Below are 22,882 nucleotides of genomic sequence, written 5' to 3'. Positions count from 1 at the left end.
AAGACAACAATAATAAAGTATAAGGAGAAGAAGGATATTTAACACTAGTATAGAAAGCAGACAGCAGTTAAAGAGAGTTGGAAGGATGTGAACGTGAATCAGAGGTTGTAAAGGGAGTGAGACAGGATTGTAGCTTACCCCTGATGGTACTCACTCTGTACAGTACTGTGACATAAATTTGGAAAGGGAATTAAAGTTCAGGAAGAAGAAATAAAATATTATAAGATTTACTTACATGATTGTAATTCTGTCAAAGGGCTTGGCAAAGCAGTTGAATGGAATGACTAGTGCCTTAAAAAGAGGTGAAGTTCAACAAAAGTAAAACAATGGTAATAGAATGTAGTCAAATTGAATAAGATGATGCTCACAGAATAAGATTAGTAAATGAAACACTAAAAGTAGATGAGAAGTTTTGATATTTGGGCTGTAAAATAACTTATGATGAGCAAACTAAACAGGATACAAAACAGAGACTGGGAAGAGCAAGAAATGAATTTCTGAAAGAGAGAAATTTGTTACAATCAAATATAAATTGATGTATTTGAGTCTTTTCTGAAGACGACTAATTGGAGCTTAACTTTTTATAATGTGGAACAGAAACTATTCAGATAAGATGAGACTGGAAGTTTTTCAATTTTGGTAATACACAAGAATGCTGAAGACTAGATGAGTAGTTCAAATAACTAATCAGGATCTCAAGTAAAGAAAATAAAATTTATGGCACAACTCGACTAAAAGAAGGAATCAGTTAATAGAATATATTTGGAGGCGTCACGGAATAATCAGTTTGATAATGGAGGAAACTGTCATGGTAAAATGATGTACTAGCATGGTCAGCTGCAACCAGTCTCCAGAGTGCAGACCACAACAACAACAACAACAACAACAACAACAACAACAGTAATTATAATGATTCAATCTGACATCTGCTTTTTCTACAGCTAGTTTTGTGTGTTTGCATGGAAATCTGAGCAGTACACAATTCAACCAGCTGGCCAAATGGGAGACCCACAATGAAGCCCCATTAAACTGAATCAAGTGCTGATAATGCTGCCTCACACAAGTAAGCAGTATCTATGTGTTCTTCAGTGATCACGCAACATCTGATGCAATTCACACCCCTTACATATCTTAGCAGGCCTTGTATCAACATTAAATACTAGCAACACTAATACAGTCCGACGGCCATTCTACCTATCACGGAGAATTGCAACTCTCATAATTGTACGAAGAATAACTGTATGAAGAATAATTGTACAAAGTTACAATGACATCCAACCACACCTTCTGAGCACCTCACTTTACTTTTCTTTTCTGTTTTATTATCCCATTTACCATACAGGTATGTACAATCAAGAAGATTTTCCTTTCTTGTTTTTATTACTACCAGAAATTGCCTGTCTTTTCCCAATTTTCTTAACATATCTCTATTTCTCAACATATTGACCATTCAATGCCACACACACATTTCAGAGGCCTGCATCTTTTTTCTCTCTTCCTTCCTGAAGATCATAATTTTTCCATCGTATAATTGAACTCCATACGAAATATTTTGTTAATGATTTTCTCAGGCTGATTTCAATATTGCAACCTTGTCTTACACCTTTTGCCCAATTATTTTAAGCTGTAATGTTGTCCTTTCAGTCTAAGCACTGCCATATATTTTAACTACAGCGAGTCATACATTGTTCAAGAATAACAAAAGAATAACAAGGAGGTACACTTGGAAGAGGCCCTAGAGACACAGGAAGATCTATCAATTCGATTAAGGAGGAATGGAAACCCCTAAAAAGGGCAATTGCAGAAACTGAGAAGGCAAATATAGGTACAATAAAGGTAATTGTGAAGAAAACTTGTCACAAAAGAAACACTGCAACTGATCAGCAAAAGAAGTAATTACAAAAATGTTTACGAAGTGAAAAGGATACAGCAACAGAAGTCACTTATTACTGAAGTCAAAGGAGACCTAAAGTAAAATGGCTGCAGGGAAAATATGGCTAAATTGAAAAGGAAATGGGCTTTGAAGCAACAGATTAAGCATACAGAAAAGTTAAAATACCTTTTGGAGAAATTAAAGACAATAACATAAACACTGAGAGTAGCAAAGCAATTTTTAGACAAACAAGAGAGAGAGAGAGAGAGAGAGAGAGAGAGAGAGAGAGAGAGAGAGAGAGAGATAGAGAGAGAGAAAGTAAATGGAAAGAATATACTGAAGATCTCTACAAATGGGACAAACTATCTCTCTAACATGGTAGAAGAAGAGATGTGTGGTGATCTGGATGACATAAGGGATCCAGTGTTAGAGTCACAGTTTCGTCAATCTTTGAAAGGATTGTGCTGAAACAAGGCAAAGGCAAAGGCAAAGGCAAAGATAACATTCATCCAAACTTTCTAAAGTCATTGCAGAAACTGGAGATACACCAGTAGACTTATGGAAGAATGTCATCCACACAACGCAGAAGGTAGCACGGCCAGATAAATGTGAGTATTAGTCCCTGCCAACTTTAGAAGTTGAAAGAGAGTATTCCAGTCAACAACAGTAGTAAAGGAGTTTTGATATTTGGGGAGCAAAATAACTGATGATGGTCGAAGTAGAGCAGATATAAAATGTAGACTGGCAATGGCAAGGAAAGCATTTCTGAAGAAGAGAAATTTGTTAACATCGAGTATAGATTTAAGTGTCAGGAAGTCGTTTCTGAAAGTATTTGTATGGAGTGTAGCCATGTATGGAAGTGAAACATGGACGATAAATAGTTTGGCCAGGAAGAGAATAGAAGCTTTCGAAATGTGGTGCTACAGAAGAATGCTGAAGATTAGATGGGTAGATCACATAACTAATGAGGAGGTATTGAACAGAATTGGGGAGAAGAGGAGTTTGTGGCACAACTTGACGAGAAGAAGGGACCGGTTGGTAGGACATGTTCTGAGGCATCAAGGGATCACAAATTTAGCACTGGAGGGCAGCGTGGAGGGTAAAAATCGTAGAGGGAGACCTAGAGATGAATACACTAAGCAGATTCAGATGGATGTAGGTTGCAGTAGGTACTGGGAGATGAAGAAACTTGCACAGGATAGGGTAGCATGGAGAGCTGCATCAAACCAGTCTCAGGACTGAAGACCACAACAACAACAACTGTATAATCAGGTTAACAGCTTGTACATTGAAGTTGCTGATTAGAATAATATACAGATGATTGGAAAAAATGGAGTATATGTTAGGTGACAACCAGTTTGCCTTTATGAAAGACTAAGATACAAGAGAGGAAGCTCTAATGCTATGCTTGATAATCAATGCACGACTTAAGAAAAATCAAGATGCTTTCATAGGATTTGTTGACATATAAAAAGCATTGGCAACATAAAATGGTGCAATATGTTTGAAAGGGAACAATAAGAAAGGAAGACTGACAAATTACTGCTCAGACTGAGAAAAGATGTAAGAGAAGGGTACGGAATTCCTTCTATGCTTTCAACCCTGTATATCAAAGAAGCAATGGAGGAATTAAAAAGAAGGTTCAGAAGTGAGATTCAAATTCAGCATTAAATAAGATTAACACTAAGGTTCGCTGATCACATTGCTGGCCTCTATGAAAGTGAGAAACAGTTACCATAGCTGTTCAATGAGACGAATAGTACAATGACTGTGAATCGAAAGTAAACTAAGGAAGTACAAAAGTACTGAGGAGTAGCGAAGATGAAAATAGCTTAAAATCAATATTGGATGCCCATGTAGTAGTGTAAGTGAAGGAATTCTGCTACCTTGAAAACAAAATAATGCATGACAGACAAAGAAGACAGAACATTAGAAGCAGACTGGCACAGACAAGAGAGCATTCCTCATCAAAAGAAGTATACTAGTACCGAAGACCTTAATTTGAGGGAGAAATTTCTGAGACTGTATGTCTATAACATTGCACAGTATTAAATAGAATCATATACTGTGGGAAACTTGGGAAATACGTGAATTGATGTGTTTGAGGTGTGGCGTTACAGAAGAATTAAAAAAGTGGACTTACAAGATAATAAATGAGATGGTTCAATGCAGAATCAGTGAGAAAATGAATACATGGAAAACACTGACTAGAAGTTCCATGGTACTAGAGAGAGCTGTAGAGTCCACAAATTATGGGGAAAAAAACAGAGATTGAGATATAACCAATAAATAACTGAAGATATTGGGTGTAAGTGCTACTCTGAGATGAAGATGATGGCAAAAAGAGAAGAAGTTGTGTCAGGTTGCAATAAAACAGTCAGAAGATCAATGACCCCAAAAATTAAAAACGTAAGATCATCTCCTTCACAAACAGTCTTTCTCCTGAGAACCACAGCATAGCTATCAAATCTCATGTCTCTCTTGTTTTTTCTGAATCCAATTTGTTCCTCAGCATTCTTAAGTATTCTGTTCTCAATACTTTTGTTTAAAATTCTTAGCACAATTTTCTGCTCGATTTAGCACAATTTTTTGCTGAATGTGAGATACAGATAGTTGTTCTTTGTTCACTTTATCTCTCAGCTCCTTGTTTCTTTGAGATGGTGATCATTACTGTTTTCAGTAAGTCTTCATGGCTATTCACTAATGTCAAATATTTAATTGGAAAACTTATTTCTTTTAGTGTGTTTCAGTAAAGCACTTAAATACATCCCTATTATCGAGTCAGAACTTACAGAACTCTTAAAGAAAATTCTACTCCTTACAGTCTATTATTAACGACAGAGACTGTGCTTATATTTTATGTTCTTCCATTCAAAATTTTTTTAGGTTCCTTTTCTATTCTGTGCTTTTCTCAGCTTTTTCTTTTTTCTTTTGACTTCCATCATCATGACATTGTGATTAATATTAATGTCTGCACTAGGGGTACCTTAAGCAGACAAAATTATTTACCTTTAGGAGGCAAAATTCTGAGTATTGCTAATAGACAGTTATAAAAGTACCAAAAACCTTTCTGAACTATTAGCTCCATGCCCAAGGAGAATAGAGGGACAGGTTTGGAAAGGTTAGAAAGGTGGGGCAGGTCACTAATCGCCCCTTCATCTTTTTCTACTCTCATCTTAGGGTCTTCATAATGTGCCACTCCTTTCTAACCTCCACCAAGCTATCTTCATTTGCTCCCCTTCCCAAGGAAGGAACTAATAATTTTTGAAAGTAAATATTCCCCTTTCAGTCTACAATTGCTGTTTCAGCTGGGCACACTATGAACTGTCAATGTGTGCTGCTATGGGTTGTTTTGGATGACACACGAATGGCATAACTGTGCTCAACGAAAATTAAACGTGGTTTGTAAACTGTACTTGGTATACATGCAGCAGATAAAACAAATATACATTCTGTTAACACATTCATGTACAGAAAAACAATCAAAATGAACAATAATAATATAAAACTGTTGTTTTACGGTCGAACTGTGTATGCATTTAGGAGACAATGGTACATTCGCTTTTAATATTGTCTTTTATGGAAAGGGGGGGGGACTGTTGTGTTACAATCTAGCAACTGAAATGAATGCATAACACATTTGCTAGTAACACATTCTTCTACAGGGAATCATATGAAATTAAAATAAAGCTTTTGTTTTTAGATCTAATAATTTGAATTGGGCATGCAGCAGATAAAAATACATTTGCTGTTAAGACATCACTCTACAGGAAAGCATAAGAAATAAAAATGAAATTTTACTGTACAATCTAATAACTAGCAAAGAGAAGTCCCAAGTGTGTTGGGGGGGGGGGGGGGGGGGGGGGCGGGAGATCAACTTTTGAAACAGTGGTGTAGGTTAGGGTCCTATGTATCACACCCTGGGGTGATTCACCCTAGTGGGTCCTTGTTTGCAAATAATAGATGAGGGGAAAAAAAAAAAAAGAAAAAGTTTCAGAATTCTTTGCAAGAATCAATACCATTGCAACAGAGAGCACATATTATCAGCTGAAGCAGTGCAGAGGACAACACATCTGCATATTGTGCAACAGGTTGTGGATTCAAATCTTTGCAGGTACTGTAACATTTTCTTTACTTTCAAATCTTTATTGAAATGAACTTTGATCGTTATATTATTAAATCTTGTACCAGAAGATACATTTTTGACCGCATTGCACACTCAGTGGAAACAGATTATTCTACTTCTGTTTTCTAATCAATACATCAGCAGTTTCAAACATCTAAATATTGTAATGGATAAATAAAAATAATTAAAATCACACACACAAGGATTCCAAATGGAAAAAGAGAGACAGGAACAAAAAATGTGATCTAGTAAAAAAAGTTAATACAATATTTTCAACAACCTTTAATCCATATGTAAGGACTGAACACCTAGCTCTTCTGCACACAGTTCTGTCTCATTTGCTGACTTGGCAGAGCTATTGCTGATGTTGAAAGCAGCTATCTCCATTGAGTCTAAATTTGCCTTGTCCATTATATCCTCAGAACCACGCGATGAAATTCCACTGCCACTGTCTGTCTGGTCGAAGTTGAATAATTATGCCCTCAGTAGCTTTGTCCATCAGTGTGTCTCTGTGCTAGTATTCTTCCATAATAGTTTTCACTTTATCATAAGCCTTCTTCCGGTCATCTTTCGTAATGCTCTCAATTGCAGCCTTAATCATTTTTTTAAGTTGTTTGATGAAACTTTCTGTTTCATTAAATTCCAGATAAGTTCAATGCGGTTCAGATCAGAGTTGTAGGGTGGAAGGCATAACACTAAGTCCTTTCCTGGATTCATTTAAAACACTATCTACAGCACATTATGGCTCAGGTTTGTAACATTTCACAATTTCCAAGAGCTTGTTGCATGTTAAATCTGCACCGAACGGAATTTGATGCTTAATCAGCTATGATTGTGTACCGCTTTATGAGACGATGTGTTAGGCACCTTATTTTTGTGAACAAAATAGTGGGTGCATTGCCTAATACCACAATACTTCCACCTGGAATATTTGATATTAGGTGCTCTTGCAACCATTTTCACTGTTCATTTTGTTGTGAAAATCTTCCGATGTTGATCTTGAATCACAGATGAATTCTGCACCCTCAATCAACCCCATTTCTCCTCCCACATCAACTATTATTGCTCTCTCCAGAACTTTCATTTTTCCGTAAACCTGGTACACCATTATGCTGCTAACATTTACTGACAGTATAGTGTGTTTGCACCCATGTTTCATCAGTATATGTGACAGGTTTCTTTGCAAGAAAGCATGCATACCACACAACAATGTCCTCCCTCTCAAACAGAAATGTTTGCCTATTTTTATATTTTTTAAAACAGTACCCTATATCTTTCAAAATTTTTCAAAAAGTGATGCTTTTCCCAAAGAAATTAATGTCTGTATCCTCCTCCACCCAGTTGTGAAGCTTTCCAAGAATGGGTATCTCTCTTTTAACATTGTAATATTTCAAGAACTTTCTTTTCAGTAAACACTTATCAAAGTCAATGAGACACTTTGGTTTCTTCCTCAGTTTCTTCTTCCTTGGTGCCACAATTTTTTGAACGCTCCATCTGGCTTTTTTACAATGTTGTTAACTATCCTTAGACTCTTTCCTACTGCAGCTGCTGCTCTCTCCAGAGCTCTTTCTAATGATATTAACAAACCTTTACATTTTTCTTCTCAACAGAACTGAATTATGTTGTTAATCAAGACTTTTCAATCTAAGCATACTCTTCAACAATGTATATTTGCACAAATACTATCCATTTCAGCAGATACTAAGAATACACAGTAATAGTAACCCACTATGATAATAACAAGATTGTACAATGCCAAGACACTTGCTAACTTGTGTATAATTGAGTATTGCTGGACACCTTCACCTCATCAGTATGTAAACAAAGCTTTGTTCCACATTCTGCCACCAGCAATTGTAAAATGAATAGGTAATACAACCAGCAATTCTATCTCCTTGTAATTTTATATTGTCCACCTCATTCGTTCCTACAACAAGTCCATGTTCATTTACTACGGTTCTTCCAATACCCTCTCCACCAATGATATGTAAGTCGCCTATTACTATTTCACATTACTTTAGGTTGTCAACTACAATTATTTCTAAAATGGATAAGTTTCTTTGACACGTTTCTCAACTAGCTGTACTGTTAGCATATGTATATGTCTATATAATTAATAGAGCCTGGAATATTCCTTTCAGGCTAATTGCAAATACCTTTCATTCCCATGTGAAAAGTCTTTCACACATTTGGCTACTTCCTTTTGTCATTATGATCCCATCCCCATTCATACCTTTAATATTCCTCTTGAAAGATACATAACAAATCCATCTTTTTATACATTCCCACAGCAAAAGAAATTATTGTTTTCATATTCTTCCTTCACCCAGAGATTTAAACAGACTTTTAACATGATCTTGTAAGTACCATGTAGGTATCAAAACAGTTTGCAGTTTAGCACACAACTCACTTTGAAACACGGTGCAGGGAAATTGCACACTGGTGTAGCAAATGATGAACATCCTGCCTCAAATGAGTAGCTGCTGGGTCTTGACTCTTCCAACTTTGAGGAGTAACACATTCACGTAGGAGCATAACAGCAGAGCCACAAAGTTCAGCTGCTGGAGGGAGATGAAGAGCCACCTGAAGTACTAGTGTGCAGAACTGAGGCACACTCAGCTGCTGCAGCTGTTCCAATAAAGAATCTTCTTCACCTTCAGGTGTGGCTCCAGTATTACTCTGGAACAAAGTTCATCAAATTACTTGAGTTAGTGAGAAATTGTCTCTGATTTGGCTGATATTAACTTCTTTTATAAAGAACACACACATTTACAAAGACTCAGGTCATTTCAAACATGTTATTCTACAGACCAATTACAAAATACGAAAAAATAAACTACACAACAACACATTCAACAAGTCTTATTGACCAATTTTATTGTCTACTCACTAAAGCTCATTCAACTTCAGTATTATTATGTTCAGCCAATGCTTCAGGAATACATACCAAACAGAAATTACTATAAAGAGTGGATGTGACTAGTATATGCTTTCTATATGGAACAACAACAACAACAACAACAACAGAATGTTTTGTCGGAAAAAAATTATGTTTCACTTAGATAAAATCATTTCAAAGTTTGTAATTATTTTTGGTCAAAATAACACCAGTCAACAGTAAAAAGTGTAGCAACATTGACATACTGCCTTTTGGCTCTTGTCTCAGAATCTTTGGCTGACATTTGTTTAATGATTTTTCTAACATTTCGCCAGCACCAGTGGTTGGTGCTCTCAAAGATTCACCTTCCATTACTGGTGGTAGATTGGAGCCAAGTCTATGGCTGGAACTTAGATGTACTCCCTGCACTAACATCTGTGGAGGCATTTCCACGGGTAGTATTGCTGTAACACATCCATCTTTACTTGCAGTTGTTGTTCGTAACCGTATGGGAATCCAATATCTATTTATCTTGAGGTTTTTCTTATTTCTTGTTAAAACTGTGGTTATGTTTTTGAATTTCACTGGCTTCCCCAAACAAATGGGTGTGGAAGCTTTTCTCCACAGCAAGAAACTAAATGTCAGCAAATTTAAATATACAGTCAGTCTCTCATAGCATGTGCTCGACCACAACCGATTTCTCCATCTGTCCCAACCTGTGATAATATTTTTGTTTGATGATCCTGGTATTGATGGATCATCTTGTCAATCCACCATGTATATGGTATACTCCCAACCCTGCAAGTGGGTCCCTTTGTCCTTTGCCAAACTAACACACACTCTTGATTTTCTTGGTCAGTTTGTATATAGTTTTTATGCCACTGCTGTGCAATAAACAGTTGATTCTCTACATTGACCTGGTGATGTATGTCAGAAAGGTCGTACCCAATATTTCTTCAAGTTGTACCCTATATTTCTTCAAGTCACACAGTGAGGTCTTAGATTTCATGACCCTTCTTATACAGCTGGTGGAGTAGTCATTGTTCCTCAGAACATACACTATGTGGTGCATCTCACATCTGGGGTGTTGTGACTCACATATTTGCTATAATGCTTTTCTGGTTTAGGTGATGATTTGTAAGCTTTGTCCATGCAGGTCAGTTTCTGATTACACTGTGTCCCAGGTTCTCATCATTTCTCAAGTAGGAAGGGTCGTTGGTAATCCTTTTCTGCTTCAATGGTAAATTTAATGTTGTATAAAAGGTGTCACCCAGTTGAGGAATATTTAGGGATTTACTTTTAAAAAATTATTTCAAAAGCACCAGTCAAGTCTATACAAGGTTTCTCCTAGGGTAATGTCTGCTGTGCTTTTGTGACTAAAGCTGCCTGACTTTCAGAACTGAACCAGTTCTGTCCAGTCAAAGCAACTGACAAGAAGTGCCCCCACCTCTCTGCTGAATATGCTGGTGAATTCTTGCCATCAGTTTAGCCAATAGCAAGGACGGGAGGCGAGTCATGCGTTTGGTTGTTGGAGGCTTCTGGAGATCAAAAAAATGTTGCTTCTCTCTCTTGCGATCCAGAGGACCTCAACTAGAGCACATGTCTCTCTTGGGAGAGACAGCCTGTGCACTCCATGACCAACCACCAACAGATCTTAACATGTAGTGCCCCCTCTCCCATTGCCTACATTTTTAGTTTGTTATGTTTCCCACACTGACCTACATCAAATAACTTCACTCTGCAAACACCCCAAATATTCCGTACACTGAATTATACCCTCTTTATTTGACCAAATCTCCTGTTCTCATTTAACGTCAGCCTGGACACCACTCCCAATGCATGACAGCTTTACACCATGTACAGTTGCCATGGAGACAGTTCCATAACAGTACACTATCTTTGTACATTTTTGGTAACCAATACAACTGTGGCAGTAGGGCTGCTGTGTTGCACATGCCCCTGGAGAGAAGATACCTTGATTAAATGATCTGTATTGCATGGCATCTAATGTGTCTGATATCTGTCTAATCTTCAGTCCTCGTTACAAGAGTCACATACATATCTCTTGTTGGCAGGCAGAACCAATATGTTCTTGCAAGCATAAAGGTTATTGTTAGCTTGTGACTCTTCTGTTTCCCAGTTGAAAGTTGACGGTTTTGCCCAACGCAATGTCCCTTTGGTTTCAGTATGCATTCCTCAGCTTTTTCATAATGGAAGATCCTGATTGTCATTTCACTGCTAGCAGCTATACCCTTCATAATTAAAGTTCTGGAGATGACAGCAAAATTCCCACCTTTTTGAAAGACATATATTTTCTCTGAAGCCAGTAGTAATTTATTTAGGTTGACAGCTGTACGTGAAATGTCTGGAATCGAATCGTCCATATGCTTCGAAAACCTCTCAAAATTTTTCTTCTGTTGCTCAGTAAGCCATAGGTATAGGAAGACCAACTGCCTGCTGGCAAAAACTCCTGAAAGAGAACTCTTCTTGATGAGGGCCACACTTTTCCTCTGAAAGCTGCCAGTTGATCATTATGTAAATAGCAACATGCAGTACAGTCAAACAATTGCTGTGCCTTGCCATTATACTTGGTAGATGAGAGAATGACAGAGGTATTTACCTTTTTGACAGGTAAAATGATAAAATTCTCATCTTCTCTCAAAGAACAAATCTTTCTCCTAATAACTTCTCAGACTGGAGGTGGTGTGGGTGTATGTGCAAACTTCAAAACTTTTCTGTATCACTGAGACCCCTGCATTATCTAGCATCTCTATCACAAGATTAAATACAATGTATTGCCATGGTATACATCCTTGCAGTTAGTCAGTTACATGTTCCATGGCTCAAATTCACAATAAACATTATTATGTGAAACGTGCCAACAGAAAACATAGAATACTTACATAAAACTAAATATAAAAAAATAAAAGATAATATTTGCACTGTCAGAAAAAAAGATGCAACACCCTCAAGGACAAGGTCATTTTATTCACAAGTGAAGTGAAGTGAAGGTAATTAATCATTTCAGGAGTGCATGACGACAAATTCAGACCAACTGAGAGACACATTTCACACTAAAGGGGGCCCAACAGTTGCATCAGTAACTCCCCACCCTGGACGGTGCCGAGGTGGGCGGTAGTGGGCAGAAGAGCCGCGCTCATCGACTGCCTTGGGCGGGGAGGAAGGGACGCCCGAGGTATCCATGATGGCCGACCCAGAGTCCAGGGCGGGGGAGGGAGCTGCCAATCCACCCGGGGGCGAGGAGGGCCGGTATAAGTGTAATTTCGTAAAAATAATGCCTAGTGCTGGAGATGTTGAGCCGTCCACCCTGGAAGGTGAGAGTGGGGTCCGAAAAGCATAACCAAGGGTTTATGATCTGTCAGGAGGATGAACTTTGCCCCAAAGAGATAGGTGTGAAATTTTTGGACGGCGAATACGATTGCTAGGGCCTCCTTTTCAATCTGGGAGTAGATCCGTTTTGCTAGGGTCAACGTCTTAGAGGCATAAGCGATGGGCTCTTCGGAGCCATCGGCATCCCGATGAATGTGGATGTGAGGATGGCCCCTATGCCGTATGCCAATGCATCAGCTGCCACAACCAAGGGCGGTCCGGAGAGAAGGGAGTAAGGCAAGGGGCATACTTCAGCATCATCTTTAAACGGAGAAAAGCCTGGTCACACGCAGGAGTCCAATCACAAGATACCCCTTTGCGACGCAAGTGATTGAGGCATTGAGCAACAGAGGCAGCCTGGAGCAAGAACTTTAAGTAATAAGTAACCTTGCCCAAAAACACCTGGAGTTCAGATGAGTCCTTGGGACGAGGAATGACCTCAATGGCCGCGACATTGTGACCCGAAGGGCGAAGGCCATCCTTGCTAAGCCAGTGGCCTAAGTATTCCACTTCCGATTGAAAAAAACAACACTTGTCCAGCCAACAGCGTAAACCTGCAGATTGCAGAGTGTGAAATAAGGGAATGCCCGGTGACCAAGACGTCATCCAGATAATTCACAGGTGGGGATAGGCTATGTAAGCTGCTTCAGGAACCACTTGAAAATGGCTGGCGCTGAAGAGACACCAAACGGAAGGTACTTGTATAACCTGAAAGGTGTGTTGATAACCATGATGGTCTGGGACTTGGCATCGAAGGGTAACTGGTGGTATGCCTCAGCCAGGTCGATCTTGGAAAAGTACTTGCCCCCAGCAAGCTTGGCAAGAAGGTCTTCCTGTAGGGGAATGGGTAAGTGTTGACGAGGGACTGAACATTGACAGTAGTGCCGAAGTCCCCACACAGCTGAAGGGACCCATTTGGTTTCCGTATGACCACCAATGGTGTTGCCCAGGCACTGTATGTCACAGGCTCCAGAACACCAGCAGCCTGGAGCTGATCAAGTTCCTGCTTGACCACTGGCTGTAAGGCCACCGGAAGGGGCCAGGCCCAGAGAAAGCGAGGCTGCGCATCTGGCCGAAGTGTGGTGTGCGCCTGAAAATCGGAAGCACATCTGAGATTCAGAGCAAACAACAATGCAAAAGTGGAGCACAGATCGTCCAAGTCCTGAAAAGGAACATCCGTGGAAACGACTTAAATTCATTGGAAATTGAAAAGCCAAACAGCTGAAACGCATCCAGGCCAAAAATATTTGAAGCCGACGGATGGGTAGGAGCTGGGGAACACTTTGTAAGTTGCCTGGATGACAAACTGCCCGTGAAGGGGAATGGAACCATCTACGTAGGCGACCAAACACCGAGAGGGAGGTGAACTCAGGAGAGCCCAGAAGGATGTACGTCGCCATATTAATCAAGGAAATGGTGGTCCCAGTGTTGACCTGAAAACTGACATCCTCATTTAAAAGGTAGAGTGTGAGGAAAAGCTTCTGCAGTGATGGGTCATCCTGTGGGACTACCGATTGCAGAGCATGGACAGAATCTCGAGGCCCAGGAGGGGCAGGACTGGAGTGAGTCGAGCGACTACGACAAACCGATCGGATGTGGCCCTCCTTGTTACACAGTGTGCCCGTTTTCCAGCGGTGGGGACAATCAGCTCGAGAATGTGCGATAAAGCACTGTGGGCAAGATGGAAGCGGACCGCGTGACCTGCGACGAGGGGAGACCAGACGTGCCAATGCCATAGAGACGTCAGACATAGAGGAGTCCCGACGGCGCTGGCCTCTGTTGGCACGGCCACATCGACGGCGTGAGGGCGAACCCTGCCGAGACGCATCGATCGCCGCCACTTGCAGCCATGCCGTAAGATGCTCGTTAGCCACCTGAGCACTTTCAAAGGAGTGTGCAATGCGGAGAATCTCTTCCAAGGAGGGGTTATTGAGTTTCAACGCTGCAGTGCGGACCTCAGGATTGGTACCCAGCTGAACCACCACACCCCGGATCAGGGAGTCCGCATATGAAGCCTTACACTCCTGATTGGTGCACGTGGAAAGAGAGAGAATGTGTCTGGGGAGCCCCAAGACAAAAACTACGACCACTGCAAGGAGTCACCTGTGACTTGAAAAGCCATGAAACGTTTTTTCAGCTGATGTAAGTATGTTTCCCAGTCTTCTTTCGTGTCATTAAATGGTGGGAATAACGGTGGATGTGGGAAAGCACTGGACACCCAAGGACTCAGAAGCTGTTGTGGTAATGCATCCCGGGCATCGACTTTGTCCATTAGCAACCGCAGCGACTGTTGTAAGATGTCTGCTGCTGCTGCATGAGCTGCTGCTGTTGCTCCAGCAGACAGACCAACTTCGCCTCCATGCTAGCAATGACCACCGTTTACTTCGTCACCAAAAATGTTGTAACCGCTACCAGAACCGCAGCGGGGTTGCCGTGAAGGAAAGCATGATGGGACCCACGGAGCAGCCCGCGAACAACAACACAAACGGAAGAGGACGGACACAAACAACGAAGGACAACCGAGTGAGACCGTACGAACCACAACAAGCAAGAAACAATGGAGTCACAAGAAGACCTCATGAATCAACCATGTCCACTCGTACACAGATCAAAGTAACGTAAATACGCTGTGTGAGGCGAGATGTCAATAGACGCATGCAAAGATTACACTGACTGGCTGAGCAAGAGACAGGTGCTTGAATACATGATTGAGGACGCCGCTATTAGCCACTGGGACCGCGTGTTCCACTGTGGCGCCCTCACATTAAACGTGGGCCTGGAGGCGCACACCGCCACGCCTTATGGCACGATGGTGCAGAGACCTGTAGGAGTCTTCGACATCCATGCCGTCTGGCACGGGTTCAAAATCTGCGGCACGTGGTACCGGTGCGTGGCGATAACAGCTTGTGCAGTGTAGCGGGCACTGGTAACTTTGCCTTGTCATGAACCAATGCACTCTCGAATAGGCAGCTCACCAACTCTACATCACACACGTATATGTCCACCGCTCACACTCAAGACAGTGTACTCTTTTCATGACAACAGAGTGGCCATGCTTGGTGGTATCATGGTGTCAGTTGTAACCCACCAAGAGAGATACACATGATTTTAACTATTTCCCAATGGTTCCTGATGACACAGCAAGTAAACGTGTCCAAATTTCATCCCTGGATGATGCTCGGTCAGCCACCACTATTCAAAGAATGTGTCAACCTTGGCATGCACCTGTGCCACATGAATGTCCAGAGCCTACTGTTCAGGTGTATGTTCCGCAGCCACTGTTGAAAGCAGTGACACAACACTGAGACACTGTCCCTAACATGTGCAGCAATCCTTCAATACTTCTATCCAGCTACCCAGAGGCCCACAATGCGACAATCTCTAAGTGGCTGAAGCTTTTCAGTAGGAATATATATTCATGGGTGGGGCATGGATGTACCCCAGAATGAATGTTGCAAACATTACTCGCCTCTAAATTCAGCACAGCTCCTGCCTACAGTGTGCAGACAGGTCTCCTGAGAGTCATCCAATTGCTGATGACCATGACAAATGAACCACTAACCCTAAAAACCCTTCAGTATGCATTTTTTATACCCTAGTGCATTTAATCTATATCTGAAAAATATTGGGCAGTGTGTCAAAATCTCTTATAGCTGCATATTTGACCCCTTTCTGTGCTGAAGTTATATCCATTAAAGGGTAATGGTTATCTCTGTTACTCGCCAACTTACTTGTTAGAAGTGTTGTTTATAACAAATTTCATAACTGAATAAATTTACTGTGAGGCTGTGATGTGGTTGATAGTCCCAGCTGCTTAAAGTGATGCCTGAAACAGGTATGTCTGTGAACCCTGTACATAGTTCTAATTATTATACTCTGTGCAATGAATATTTTGTGCCTAAGTGAGCAGTTGCCCCATAATATTATCCCATAATATGTCAGTGAATGAAAATATGCAAAATATATCAACTTGTTGACTTATGTATCCCCAAAGCTGGCAATTATCCTTATGGCAAAAGCAACTGAAACTAAAGTTTTTGGAATGTCTACTATATGGTGATTAAAATTTTAAGTTTTCATCGATATGCGCACCTAACTGCTTATAATTTTCTATCCCATTTATTATTTCTGGTCAGTAAACAAGGTTACTTCAATATTTCTGACAATACAAAATTGGATGAACTCTGGTTTTTCCAAGTTTAAAGCTAGTCCTTTTGTGCAGTTCAGTAACTTCTATGAAAACATCATTTACTACTTTCTCTGTTGATGCTTCTTTGCTCAGCTTCCCAACAATGATTGTATCATTTGCAAATAGGAATAAGTCTGCCTCCTGATTCATATAAAATGGCAGATCATTAACATAAAGCAAGAACAGTTACAGGCCAATGATCGGACCCTATGAGGGCTCCCATTGTAATTTCTCTCAACAGAGATGTTGCATCTGTCTTTGTATTGCTTGAACAGCTGACACAGTATGAAATGTGATTGGTTAAGTATCCCATTGTGACACAGGTGGGTGGGAACCCTGGAGTACATTACCTTCCCAAAATTTTTAGAAAATGATATAGGAGACAAAATGGGAAGGGTTACTAAAATGGGAATTGTTACTGACACCTGTTGAGTCATCCTTTTTATAGTGTCCTAACACTTGCATATTTCATTTTTTTCTAGAAAAAACACCCTGAATTAATGGTGCATTACGTGAGTGATAACATTACATTTTACAGACCCACAATGTCTTGGTGTCTTATTGGAGATATTATCCACCTCATATGAACTACACAATATAAAAACTACAAATAATACATTTCCCAATAGCAACTCTCAAGGACATGCTTCTATGTTCTTATCCATGAAGAATTTACTTATTTCCACATTTTTGTTTTTATATCCCTTTTTTATGAATGTGACAACTCCTTTATCCACATTAGTTCCACATGAATATTCAGCTAACTTCTAACCACTTACATTAAAGATTTTCTAACCCTTGGTTATATGGTGTTCAGACAGGGAAATTACATCAGTTTCTTCCCAACTTCTAAGGTCTTGCAAACAAACTAAAAATTCATTAACTTTATTTTTTACCCTCTTAATATTTTGACGAAGCACTTTCATTTCATTTTTCCTTCTATTATTATAAGATGAACATGGGACAGCTGACAATTTAATTTTCTTAAATCTGTCTGAATTCAGTATTTGTCCTAAAGTCAGTACCTCACCTGACTCCCATAACCACTGCATTTTTCCTGTGTGTGCCGGTGGTCCCCTTATGTTTTCTGCTAATAGATCTGCTACCTTGACTTTACTCTCCTATTCATGGAAGCCCCTGAGAAGTATATCCCCACCTTCTTACTGGAACAGCAACAATACAAAATTCTGCATCCATCTGAAGGAGCCCTCTCAGCTGCATGTTCACTTGCTTTACAGCAGAGTTACGACAGGACTTGTCACGGTGTCATGGAACCTCCACAAAATCTACACTTGAGTGTTCGGTAGCTTCTTCTATTTTGTCCAGGTCATCCCTAATACAGTATTTTTTGTTTTCAGCCAGGTTGTTCCCAGCTCACTCAAGTATTAACATCTGTTAACACAAAACTTGTGGTAAGGTATTCTGCAGCTAATTTTTCCTGTAGCTGCTGGTCTACACCCCTCTTTGTACTGCTTCCTAACAGCAGAACTATTCTTTTCCTGTTCGTTTTCACCCGACTTATCGGTAAGTTTTTTTCCGCATTGTACTGCTGCACCCTTGATTTCTCTACATCTGTAGGAGGGTCCTCCTCCTCCAGTTATGGTAGTAACCAAAATCTAATGCTTAATGGAATTTCAAATTTGCCAACAAAATTTTCTCCTGTTGCCCTTTGTTTGCCATTTTATCCCAGCATCCAATCTCTTTTCACAATCTACAATTCCATGGAAAGCCCCATTGATCACACCATTCCCTTCCCCACAGCAATTGTCCAATGAAACCATAACCTATAACTTTTGCAAAACACTCCCTGTTCAACTAACCTGCAGCAACATTCGCTCTTATCGCATATGGCTGAATCACTACATGTTAAGACCTTCAGTCAGTCATATTTTGCAGTTTTTGTGTTGCCCGCTAAGCATACACCCAAGCACAAGACTATTGGTGAAATATTCAACAATATCAAGAACACTGAGGCACAGCACATACTGCAAGCTAACTCACTCCTATCTATATCTGCCAACTGCAAGTTGTTACCACAATGCACCATCCTATTGTGTATTCACAATCAGGTTCACAGAGGACATGTCACTCCCAAACCTGACAACCTGCCTGGTGAGCTTCAACTTACAAAAAAAGTTTTTTTGCAGATCATCGCTTCTGAGAAACAAATTTACTGTACCAGGAACCAAAACGAAAACACCGAGACATTCACTACTATACATTTCTTGCTGTAGTTTGGTGGTAATTCTTTATGAATCAGAAGAATCATCAAACAATGTAAAATCCAGGATGGAATGTAACAATACCATAGAAGGAAAGTCGCTACTCACCATATAGTGATATAGTGGAGATTCACACAATTACAGCTTTTGGCCATTAAGGCCTTTGTAAGCAGTAGACACACACACACACACACACACACACACACACACACACACACATGCAAACACGACTTGCACACACATCTGCAGTCTCAGAGAGCTGAAACCACACTGCGAACAGCACCACCAGTGCATGATGAGAGTGGCGACTGGGTGGGGTAAGGAGGAGGGTGGGGTGGGGAGGGGGAGGGATAGTATTGTGGGAGTGGCGGTCCGTGAAGTGTTGCAGTTTAGACGGAGGGCAGGAGAGAAGGTATGGAGGGGGAGGGGGTAAGTAGCAGAAAGTAGAGAAATAAAAAGAAGAAACACTTTTTGTTGTGCCTATCGTGACGCAGCTTCTCAGCTATATGGGGAGTAGCAACTTTCCTTCTCTAGAAGAATCATCAACATACACAATATTAAATATGCTTTTGTCCCCTACAAAACTGAATAATTTGTTGGGTCCTACAAAACACAATCTCAGCCTTGAGAAACAAAGTGTGCACAATATTTTCATATATTGGACACACAATTTTCATGCTGACCATTGTGATGAATATGATCATCATAACTGCTTAGGATAATCAGATAAACCTGCAAATTCTATTAACAGTCTCACATTTCTGGAACTGCCTTATAAAGGAGGTTATTTATATTTGCATTAGAAATAATCTTTATCAATAGAGATTCAGGATTCCAGCTAAGTATGGCATCGAAACCTGCACTTCTGCCTTCAGAGCACAATGACAAAAATAGGAATTCCCAATAACACCCCCCCCCCCCTTTCCCTCCCTCCCATTGCACTGTGGAAGACCCATGTGGCTGTAAATTTTAGTTTGCATCTTGGCTACTGCAACACCCAACAGTAGCACCAGCTTCCTACTGCACATGTGGATGTCCACACGTTGGTTCCTTATAGGAGGCTCTCAATACCCTACCGTCATCAATCTGGAAGGAACTTTGTCATGCACATGCTGCTTCTCGACATGGACTGCATAAGAAGACTGGCAGCTGCTACTTGCTGGCAGTAATTGACTGCAACCACCTAAAGATGTCAAGCTGTTGCCTTGAGGAATTATGAAATTTATACAAGAATCATAAATTCAAGTTGAATGAAGATGTCTCTTCAATAACAACCTTACAAGAGAAATGTTGGTAAAGAGAGGAGGAAGATTATCAGGCATGGTCAGTTGAAGAAATTAGCAAATCATTCATCTTAAGTGTTTTAGGAAAGCTATGAAAAACAGAAATCTGGATAAATCGATAAGATTTGAATCCAGATCCTCATCAATGAATTTCTGGGGCACACTGCTCATTCAGGGTGTATACGTGGACAAGGAAAAAAATTCCCGGACTTTTTCCGGATTTCCCGGTTAAAAATACACTTTCTCCCGGGTGACAGTATACTTTCCCTTATCAATCCTTTGAATGGTTATGGTTTTATACACAGGCGTACAACTTCCCGGCACTTTAGAAAACAAAACTCAGGGAAAAAAAAGACACATTTTTGGAATATGTTTGATGTGCAGCACATGTACGCTGCGCATTTTCGTATTACGAAAATATACACTGGAATCCCACCACAATACCGCATGTTACTTTCCGAATCATTGAAATCGAGATTTCGATGCGCTTTTGTAAGCCGTTCGTAGCTCATGTCACGTGATCTCACCAGCCGAAGACAGCGGATATTAAGCGCATAAGACACGTGATGTAGTCAGCCAACAGCAACATCACTGTTAAGTAGCATGAACACACAAACAGGGAAAGTTAATAGTTTAAATTAATATACATAGTGTCGCTACAAGAAAAGCAAAGCTTTCACATATAATATTGGTCTCAAGCTGGAAGAGAAACTAAGCTTTCACATATACTGTTGATTTTTTGCACGTGTTACACTTGAAGATATTATCACACAAATGTGCCAGTAAAATTTTTAATAATGACATAAATGTCTGATCTTCAGGGTTCGAAATTCTTCTAAATGGCTCATCATCAAGGTGTTGATTTTTAAATCTAAATGGCTCGTCATCAAAGAGATGATTTTTAAATGAGAGTCAAACACTCTGTGATTTAATAAATTCTTGGTACATTCTTGCACATAGTTCAACTTACGTAAAATGATATTTACTTTGAAAGTAACGCTTTTCAAACCACTATTCGCAATATTTTCCTGCGAACTATTAGAAATAGGTTCATTTCAGCAGTTCCCAGAGAGCGCAGATAACAGGCGACACCACGCTTGGGTAGCTATCATGACGTAGGAAGCCTGTATGTACGTACGTGTAAAACATTGAAAGATCATACATTATGTCATAAAAGAAACAAGACATCAGAGGATACTCCAAGAGCATTGGAATTTTGTGAACCGTACTAAAATCTGCAAATTTAAAGTGCATGCTTAAAGTGCACATTCATATGTCCATATTCCCAATGAAGTAGACCTCAACCTGATATTAAGCTTTTGAGTGTGGTTTTCGGGATGTAAATTTTCATGGAGCACCAGTGCTGTATTATATCATGTTTGGTTCTTTATTACGGCATAATGCAATACGTGATAGAAAATGAAAACGTGCACTTGAAATGCAGCGAACAATTGAAACTAGCCAGTACTGTGGAATTAAACATTTCGTTTCAAATACATTGACTGTCTCTGCGGAAAAGGTTAATAAAAGTCCAATTTCTTTAGCAAACATATAAAAATAACTTCATTGTTCTGCAAGGCGATTAATGCTGACTGTCACAAAGGTGGAAATAAAAGAAAATCTAAAACTAATGACATATTTCAGCCTTCCATAATTATGTGAATGTGTTTTAATTCACTTGATAGCTCCCGGTCACAGATATCCGTTTTGTTTTCATTTGATGTGAGAGTAAACAAAGGGGAAACAGCAAGATCACTAAATGTGAACACGGGTCACGTGAGGGCTATCCACTATAACTCAGACTGCTCTGCGCATCAGCCCTGGATCTACAACATTTGCGAACTGGGTCAATACTAAAAAAATCGAATTTTCAAAATATGTTCATCTTGCAGCGCACATCTTTCTAAAAAATCTGAAACATAAAACATATGTATTTGAGGAAATATTATTTGGTCTAAGTATGTCAAAGTGCAGTTCCACGCCTCTTCATAAAGCATTTTTCTACCGCACAACCAAACTGTATTCAGGAGAGTGGAAATTGAAATGTCCTGTGGTGCCTCTCCTGCTCCCATCGGCCGGTTTGACAACAAAAAAAAAATTAATAGCGGATGGGATTATTTGTACAAGAACTCTTCAGAAAATCTAAACTCTTTATTGCCTATTAGTTAATAACTTGCTGTTTTGCGTGACATAAAATTAAATATAGGATGTATAAAACCAATGCTGACAAGAGATAAGCAAGAAATGACACATTTCTTCAAACCTTAGCTCCTAGCATTTTTTCTCTCTAATCTTGCTACAGCTTTACATGGCATGCTTTCCTTTCTGCGAAAGAATCTATTACCTCATCAAAGTTCGTCAAACGTTTTGCTACATGAAAAATCGAAATGTCGTTATCTAATACTGAAAAAGCTGTTAATACAATAATACCCAAGACAGTGTGGTTTCTCGATCTGATTACATCTATTTTGTCACTGTCTGCTAGATAAAACAAAAAAGGCCTTTCTAATATGACAGCAATTTTGTAACACACCAAATAAACGAGACTGTTTTGGCACAAATGGCCATTTTTATAACACGACAGAATATAATCCATGAAGTACCAATATCAAATGCCTATTAGGCCTACTGCATACAAGCAAAAAGCTTTATGTTAGGAAATAGTTCACATTTCAATCATACGCACCAGCTTCTCAAGCATGAGATCGAAAAGTAGTATTCGGAAATTTTTATATAAATTTGGAATCATCTTATTCTTCCATAATTTGTGTGATGTCCCCGTTTCTTCTCCTTCCCCGTTCTAACAAACAATCTTGTAATCACCAATTCTGTAGCTATTCCTGCCACTGTCAAAATTTGTTCGCTGATTAACTTCACTAACCCTGCCAGAATCACAGGTTTAGTTATCCCACAATTATTTT

At 39.8% G+C, this 22,882-nt stretch overlaps 1 protein-coding gene across 1 annotated transcript in view; it reads right to left on the bottom strand.

The window, feature by feature from the left end:
- The window catches only part of LOC126473677 (rotatin), a 399,830-nt gene that overhangs the window by 293,976 nt on the left and 82,972 nt on the right, over positions 1 to 22,882 (bottom strand). The window contains exon 7 of the mRNA XM_050100916.1: positions 8,410 to 8,678. Within this exon, the coding sequence (XP_049956873.1) occupies positions 8,410 to 8,678 (269 nt within the window). The remainder of the gene's footprint in view (positions 1 to 8,409; positions 8,679 to 22,882) is intronic.

Source organism: Schistocerca serialis, chromosome 1 (assembly GCF_023864345.2).
Source record: "Schistocerca serialis cubense isolate TAMUIC-IGC-003099 chromosome 1, iqSchSeri2.2, whole genome shotgun sequence".
Lineage (NCBI taxonomy): Eukaryota > Metazoa > Arthropoda > Insecta > Orthoptera > Acrididae > Schistocerca > Schistocerca serialis.
Note: the sequence above shows the minus strand (reverse complement) of the source record. Positions and strands in the feature narration are given on the sequence as shown.